General features: G+C 66.4%; 1 protein-coding gene across 1 annotated transcript in view; it reads left to right on the top strand.

The window, feature by feature from the left end:
* Positions 1-6,285: 6,285 nt before the first annotated feature.
* Positions 6,286-8,220, top strand: part of EMIHUDRAFT_114260 (hypothetical protein) — a gene marked incomplete at both ends in the record, with an annotated part of 2,593 nt that continues 658 nt past the window's right edge. The window contains 4 exons of the mRNA XM_005780597.1: positions 6,286-6,492; positions 6,681-6,861; positions 7,103-7,172; positions 7,771-7,823. Of these exons, the coding sequence (XP_005780654.1) occupies positions 6,286-6,492; positions 6,681-6,861; positions 7,103-7,172; positions 7,771-7,823 (511 nt within the window). The remainder of the gene's footprint in view (positions 6,493-6,680; positions 6,862-7,102; positions 7,173-7,770; positions 7,824-8,220) is intronic.

The following is an 8,220-nucleotide window of genomic DNA, read 5'->3' as shown; positions in this document are numbered from 1 at the left end:
CCCCCCCCCCTCCCGACCTAACCGCGCAGGAAGTCAAGGCGCAGGCCGACGCATTCATCCGCGGGCGCCTCAGCCAGCATCTGCCCGGCCATAAGCTACCTCTGGCCAAGGTGAAGACGATCATCTCCAAGCACTCCTGCGATACGCCGCTGGTGAGGGCTGTCCAGATCCCACCCCGCCTCCTCTCAGCCCCGCCCTCTCATACGTTAAGCATACGACGCACCCTCACCGCCCGCCGCCACTGCTACTGACTGCCCCTTTGGCCCCGCCGCGCACACAGTACATCGGAGCGGGTGTGCCGGCCGGACTTGCTGGGATGGGCGAGATCTTTATCCGCTGGCTGACAAAGCTCTCGTACCAGAACGCCGAGAGGGAGAAGAGGCCGACCCACGCCGTAGCCCTGCTAGCACCCCTCTTTCCCACTCAACCGCTACTCTGGCCCCCGCTCGCTCTCTGCAAACCACGGGGCGGCGGGTGGGGAAGCGGGAAGGGTGCGTCCCAACATGGCCGATCACTCACGCACGGGTCCTGGCTCCTTTCCCCATGGATACTACGCGCGTAGTGGGACTCCTGCTGCACTCGGGATGTGGAGATGCAGGGGACACCCGGCCCCTCGACACCGCACCAGCGGAGAACATCTTGACCTGGTCTCGCCCTATTCATTCGGCCCCAAAGTCCACCCCCACAGGACGTCGCTTAAATACCGGGACCTCAAGGAAGCCATCGGGAACGGCAGTCAGTTCGACTTTCTGCTTCTCCCCGTAAACGAGTTTGAGGCCCCCCCCCCCGCCCCCCCCGCCCCCCCTCCCTCCTCCTCATTTCTGTGTGTGAGCACCTCCTCCCCACATTTCAGACACGCATGCTCGAGAAGGTCGACGAGGGGGGGCGCGTGACCATGGACGCGAAGAGGGTCAGGGAGGTAGTCGAGCAGCGGCACGACATCTTCGCCGGCTTGCCTCTCGATGGCCTGCCAATCGACCAGTTGTTTGCCGGCCACGTTGACGTGATCGGCCGCGGTAGCCCGGGCAGCGACGAGCGGCCCGCGAAGAGGGGCCGCGGCTCCTCCCGCGCGACGTCGCCCCCGGTGTGAGTGTCGGACGTCATTGCGTCAGAGGTCCCTCGCGGACCTGCAGCTGCACCCCATAGCGCATAGGTCGCCGTCGCAATGTGTATCATATATCAGCGCATACATGCACTGTGCATGTGCATGTGCATGTGCGTGTGTTTGCCCAACATATTGCCCAAATTCGTGCCGCCGTGAGTGGGAGAGTCCGCGTCTTTCGATTTTTCTTCTTCGCGCTCGCTCCTGCACGGGTCTCTTTTGTTTTGTGTGCACGCGTAACCGCACGGTAAGGGCGTAGACGCCCTTACGCACGGGCGTGGGATCGACGCGAGAAGGCGAGCTCGTCCATCCCAAACTCGGCCATTCCAACGGCTAGAGACCGCTCGCTCAAGGCTGATCGGCTAGACGAGCGGTCTGTAGGGCTGGCGGCTGAAAATCAATCGCGCTCCCGGGATGGGGAAGTGTGCGGAAAATCGTAAATCTTTTTCATTTTTTTAGCTTCCCTGGCGTCTCACCGCTGTGTATATGTCAACGCCCTGGCCGCCGCCGCCGCCACCCTCGCCCGCGCCACCGCCGCCGCCTGCGCCCTCACCGCCGCCGCCGGCTCCACCGCCGTGTGATGACCGCGTGATGTCAGCATCGGTATTTTGCTCACCGTCGCCGCCGCCTCTGCTGGCCGCAACGTGCCACGCCGCTCTGGACTGCACCTCGCCGTGCGGAACCACGCCAGCGGCCTTCATCGGGGCCATCCCGCGCCTGCCCATGGCAGGCAGCCTGCAATGCTACTCGTGTGTGTGGATGTCTGGCATCTTTCACGGCCCGCCGCGCTGGTGCGAGTTCGCTGCCGATGGCTGGGTGCAGGACGCATGCTGTATGCGGCTGCAGTGCTACTGCGACCCGCCCCCTCCGCCGCCGCCCCCAGCCCCCCCGCCGCCGCCGCCCGGACTCCCGCCTCAGCCGCCGTGGCCGTCGCCACCGCCGCCGCCGCCGCCCATGCCCTCACCGCCGCCGCCTCTGCCGTCGCTGCCGCTCCCTCCTCGCCCTCCGCGCCGAGGCTACCGCTATTTTTATGCCGACGAGGAGGGCGAGGAGGGCGAGGAGGGCGAGGAGGGCGAGGAGGGCGAGGAGGGCGAGGAGGGCGAGGAGGGCGAGGAGGACGAGGAGGGCGAGGAGGGCGAGGAGGACGAGGAGGTCGAGTACGAGCCGTGGCGAGGCTCCCGATACGAGGGCGACGAGGGCGACGAGGAGGGCGACGAGGGCGACGAGGAGGGCGACGAGGGCGAGGAGGACGACGAGTCTCTGCGCTTCGTGCCCCTCAGCGCACCAGCTCCTCCTCCGCCTTCCGCTGCCGCCATCGAGCCCACGACAGCCGCCGCCGCTGCCGCCGCCGCCGCCGCCATCGCCGCGGGCGCCCGTGCACCGGCTCCAGGTTGCACGTATCAGAGCGTCGCGAGACCGACTCTGCGGGCTGCGGTCTCTAGGCGCCGCACTGCTGGTCAAGCGGCGAGCACGCGGCGGCGGCGGCGCGCTGCGGCGCGCAGCAGCCGACCAGACTGGTGTTGCAATGGGCGCGGGCGAGGGTAGGAGCGGGGGCGCTCTCGACGGGAAGGGAGGGCGCTGGCAGTGCCGGGGGGGCGCATCTGCGCTGCAGGGCAGAGGCGGAGGTGTGGCCGGCGACTGCGAGAGCGAGGCGAGCGCCGCTGCTCGCGAGGGGGGGTGTGTGACCTGTGCTGTCGCATTCACACGCGGGCCCGGCCGGGTGTGGCGGTTGTCACAACAGGTGAGCACGCTGCTGGCGCGGCGTACCGCCTCGGCGGCCGAGGAGGCGCGTGAGCCCAAGAGAGAGATGCGGGGGCTGTCTCTCATGATGCTTATGACGGGGCTGTCTCTCATGATGCTTATGTGCAGGAGGGTTGGGAGGGCGTGACTAAGGACTCCGAGGGGGGCAGCAGCGCCGTCAGCAGCTGCGCCAGCGCTCCTCTCCGTGGGGCAGCGGTGCGTGCCTTGTAATCTCGGCTCATGCCGTCCCCCGGCCCTCTCTCCACCTCATGCAACCAGTCGACGCTCCAGATTCCCCCCTCGTTATATTGTGTCCACACAGGCGAGCGGCGTCTCATCCCCCCACTCGCCGGCCCACAAGTTCGAGACGATGCTCGCGTGCATGCGTGAGGAGGCCGGCTGCTGAGCCGCTCCCTGCCGTGATGGAGTAAACGTGATGTATCAGCTTCTTCTGCCTTCTCCGTTCTCACTTCTCAACCACTTAGTCTTAGAACCGCGGACGGGGCGGTTCTCTCAATTGGGACACAGGGTGTTAGTCTTAGTGGTGGAGAGAGCCGTCATTAATTAACATTAACCCCCCCGCGCGCCCGGTGTTTTGAATTTGGGGCGGCTGCGGCCACGGAAGGACGGATCGGGGATGATGGTCTACTAGCGTGTGGTTGTGGGGAGCTATCACGTTATGCTGTAGCATGCGCTCCAGCGCTCGCCGTGAGTCGCCACGCATCCCGGCAAGCAGTGTCGCACACCGGCACACGCACCCCGGCAAGCTACCGTGCTCCATTCTCCCCCCTGCGCCCCGGACCCTATCAGGACGGGCTGTGCAGCCTATGGCTGGGGCCGAGGCCCACAATCCTTCAGTCCAGGTCGAGATCGAGTACAACTGGAGGTGCTACGCGCTGAGGGAGATCATCACCATCGTTGTTCTTCAGCCGGCTAAGCTTGGCGCGCCGCGACTGTGGCTCCAGGAACCAGTCGAGTGTGCTCGGCCGCGCGAGAAAGTCCTTGAGGTCCACCTGAGATTGGTAGATTTGGAGCAGAGTCGGAGACTAGGCGCATGCGGCGTGCGCGAGGAATGAGAGGAGCGGTCCACCTTCCCACCGACGGCCGACGCGTCGAAAAGCGCGTCGACCTCCTCCGCGGTTTGCGCTTGTCCGAGGAGGTCGTCGATCTGCACTAGCAGCTTGCCAAAGTCGGCGCGCGACGCCCACATCGTCAATCCGCGCTTCTTGTTCTCCGCCTCCAGCTCGTTGCTCGTCTGGAGGAAGGCCTTGGCCAGTCGAGAGCGCTCTCGACCCGTCTACAACGGGACAGTCACACAGGATCAATCCAGTGTCTTGGCAGTGTCTCAGCAGGCTCTGTGAAGGCAGTGTCTCAGCAGACACACTGTGTGCAGAGCCTGCTGCTTCTCGACGCGCTCGAGCTGCTCGGACGGGTCGTCGGCTGAAGGCGGAGTCGGCTCCTCGCCAAGTTTGCTCTTCTTCTTCCGCGTCTGCCGCTTGACGGGCACAGAGATGCGCCCGCTGCTCGACTCGACCGCCTGCACCGCCGCCGCGACCGTCTCGCGCTCCTTGGCCTCGCGCGCACGCGCGGTGGCTGCATGCCATTTCTTGTGCTGCGGCCAGGCAGTCGTGAAGCAACCCGTCGTGCAAAATCGGCAGGGTGGCATGTATGGCTCCGCCTCAACGCACTTGGAGCACGCTTGGTACCCGTCCCCCGAAGCGCCGCAGCCCCAGCATACCTGCGCGACCGTCTGCTTGAGACTTGCGAGCTTGGACTGCACCTCCTTTTGCTCCTCCAGGAGCCGCCGCCTCTCGTCGCCCGCCGCCGCCTGCAGCTTTTTCCGCAGCTGCTCCTCCTCCTCGAGGACCGCCCGGCAGGCCAAACGGTTCCGCTCCACCTCTTGCCATACGAGGGGCATCGCTGACGCCGGTGCTGCTGCCACCGCCACAGATGACTCCGTCTTGGCCGCATCGCTCTTCGGCGAATGCGAATTGGCGCCATTCCGTTCTTGCTTTTCCTTGAGCCATGCGTTTGCAATTCGCGCCTCCTCAATGGTGCCTCTGTCCGCCGGTGCCTCTCTGCTCGCCATCAGCTCCAGCCACAGCGGCTTGCCCACCTGTGAACGATGGCTGCGAGTGGTGGGCGACTCACCACCCCGAAACGCGCACCCTGCTAAGCAAGGCAGGCACAGCGCATGTCCGCACCGCGTAGATGCCCGCGCCGATAGCCATGAGCGTGGCGGTCAGAATCGCCTTCTCCTGCCACTCGTTCTCGACGCTGACCTCGGAGGCGACGACAAGGCCGGGCGCAACCACACACGCAGTGTAGCGCGCGTGAATCATATGGCTGTTCGGCGGTCGTCGGGCAGGGAATTGCTCTGCTCGAAATGTTTGGTAATTTATGAAGTTCATTTTTTCTTTTTCATGCCAGCCGTGTTGGTTGGCTGCTGGAGCCCAGTGCCTGTCGCGCAAACATGGGCCCGCGCTTGCGACTCGAATTTTCAGTGTATGTAGCTTTTACGAACTTTTCGTCGTGGACGGTTATGAATTATCTGAAAGACATGGCCGAATATTTCGCCGAGCACGTGTGGGCGCAGGGAGTGCCCTGCGGTGCGCTACCCGAGCACCCCGGGCAGTAGTCCACGGCGATCGCGGCTTGCTATTGCAATAGAGCTGGAAACGCCACAGTCTTCTCTGCTGCGTCCTCGACAGGCTGCTGCCTGCACTCTTCCTGCCCGTTCCCACCCGCGCGCTCGCGCGCTGCGCTACGCCTGCGCCGCCAGCGCCAACTGCTCCTGCAGTTGCCTGTACATCATCTGCGCCTGCGCCATCTGCGACGCGGCGGCCAGGACGCAGGAGGGTCGGCGGTGAAAAGGCAGAGCGGTGTCGGTGTCTCGTTGATGGATCAGTGGAGGAGAGGTCTGCAGAGGAGAGGGTTTGCCAGCGCAGAACGCGGCGGCGGCGGCGGCAGGCGTGCTGTCGCACCTCGTCGTAGCTGCTGAGCGTCCGGCGAAGGCGACGAGGAGCGACAGGAGGAGGGAGGGTGCTGCGTCTCATTGCTTGTGACTTCTGCAGACACGCCAAGACGCGGGCTCGTTCGAGGTGTGGCAGCGCGATTATGAGAAGAAGCAAGGACCTTTCTTTGTGCGGCATCGAGTAGCTCGGATGAGAACAAGCCCAGCTTCCTTTGTTTTGATTGAACCCCACGTGTCCGCGGCGCTGTGCGCGGCTGGTAGCCTTACGCATTATTTCGAAGTTGCGGCGACCGGCGACCGAGTTCCATTCATCACACCTAGCATCACACCCCCAAGCTGCATCTGCCACCGGCCGAACAGCGCACCTGCCAGGGAAGCGCGTAATTCAGGCGCTAACGGCAAAGCAATGCTGACTCGCTCGCTGCGGGGAGCAGCCGTGGGTCAGATCTCGCGTTCGCGGGCATCGTCCATGGCCGCCGCGCAGGCAGCCCAGCCCAGCGTGTGGGAGCTCGATTTGCCGGCGCTGCGGCCAGCCGCGAGGAGGGCGGATCTGCCGGATCTGAAGCTGGGGCCAGTGGTCCATAATTTCAGCTCGGGGCCGGGGCCCCTTCCCCCCGCGGTGATGGAGGGAGCCCATTCCAAGCTCCTTTCCTGGCCAGAGGCCCCCGGCATTTCGGTGAGCGCTGATGAAACCCCCCCCTGTTGAATTTCCTCCCTCCCCTGGGTTTTTGTCGGGGGCCGAGCGGCCCCCTTGGCCCTCCGTGCCCAAGAGTCACCTGGCCTCTTCCTTTCCACCCAGCCCCCCCCCCCCCCCCCCTCCCTCCCCCGACCCACCCCCTCCCTCCTCGCCTCGCCCCTCAACAGGTCATGTCGGTCTCACACCGCGAGTCAGGGGGGCCGTACCAGCGGCTGATGGTGCGGGTGGAGCAGCTGGTGCGCGAGGCGCTCGACGTGCCTGCCAACTACGCCGTCCTCTTCATGCAGGGCGGAGCGCACGCCCAGTTCTCCGCTGTGCCCCTCAACCTCGCCAGCCCTGCGGCCGACGGTGCGCGCAGCTCGCTTCTGAGCACACGCCACCGTCCGGCACAGAGGAGCTCTCGGAGGGGAGGGGTGCCGCGGGTCGGGACGGGGGCTGGCGGCCGCGACCCGCCTCCGGGCCCGGTCGCGCCGATCGCGGCCCTCCACGCCTCTCCGCACCCCCGCACCGTCGCCGGCTCACGACAGATTGGTGCCACCTCGGCGGTTCTTGCTCCCTCACCGCTGGCCGCTCGGCCCGCCTCTCCCAGGCGGGCTCCGCTCGACGTCGCACATCGACACGGGCTTCTGGGCGCGGAGGGCAGCGACCGAGCACGCAAAGTACACCCGGGTCGCGTGGGCCGCTTCCGCTGACCCGGCCGAGCAGACTGGCCTCTCGCGCGGAGGCATGGATGCAGCCGAGATGCAGCCGAGATGCAGCCGAGATGCAGCCGAGATGCAGCCGAGATGCAGCCGAGATGCAGCCGAGATGCAGCCGAGATGCAGCCGAGATGCAGCCGAGATGCAGCCGAGATGCAGCCGAGATCCAGCCGAGATCCAGCCGAGACGCAGCCGGGAGGAGAGGAGAATGCAGCCGAGAGGAGAGGAGAATGCAGCCGAGAGGAGAGGAGAATGCAGCCGAGAGGAGAGGAGAATGCAGCCGAGAGGAGAGGAGAATGCAGCCGAGAGGAGAGGAGAATGCAGCCGAGAGGAGAGGAGAATGCAGCCGAGAGGAGAGGAGAATGCAGCCGAGAGGAGAGGAGAATGCAGCCGAGAGGAGAGGGGTCTTGCGCGCGGGGGCCCCTCACGACTGCCACCCCCCCCTCCTCTCCACCCTCCCCTCTCCCTCTCTCTCCCGGCCGCGCCCTCTCCTCGCTGCTCCACCCTCCCCACATCCCTCGCCGCTCCTCCCCTCGCGACCCGCCGCCCCCTGCTCCAGGCGCGTGCAAGAGAGCGAGGCCGTGGGCGGAGAGCGGCTCGCCGCACGTCTCGGTCCGCCTCTCCCCCCCCTCCCCCCCCCTCTCCACTCCCCCCTCCCCCCCCCCTCTCCAGCCTCCACGGTCCCCGCAGCCCTCGCCCCTCTCCTCGCGCCTTGCCAACCGCCGCCGGCCCCTCTCGAACACCGCCGGCCCCTCTCTTGCGAATGGGACAGTGAAGGCTGCCTCCCCCCCCGCCGCAGGTCCCTCCCGTGCAAGAGTGGGCCTACTCCCACCACGACGCGTAAGTCCACCTCTGCGCCAACGAGACTATTTCCGGCACACGCGCCCGCAAGCGCACACCCCCCGCCCGCACCCGAGCCTCCCCCCCCCCCCCGGGGGGACCCTCCTCCCAACCCCCCCGGCCCCTCCCTCCCCGCCGCGGACAGGCCTCGAGCTCTTCACCGACCCCT

Source organism: Emiliania huxleyi (assembly GCF_000372725.1).
Source record: "Emiliania huxleyi CCMP1516 chromosome Unknown EMIHUscaffold_211, whole genome shotgun sequence".
NCBI classification, from domain to species: Eukaryota; Haptophyta; order Isochrysidales; family Noelaerhabdaceae; genus Emiliania; species Emiliania huxleyi.
This window is presented reverse-complemented; position numbering and strand designations above follow the sequence as displayed.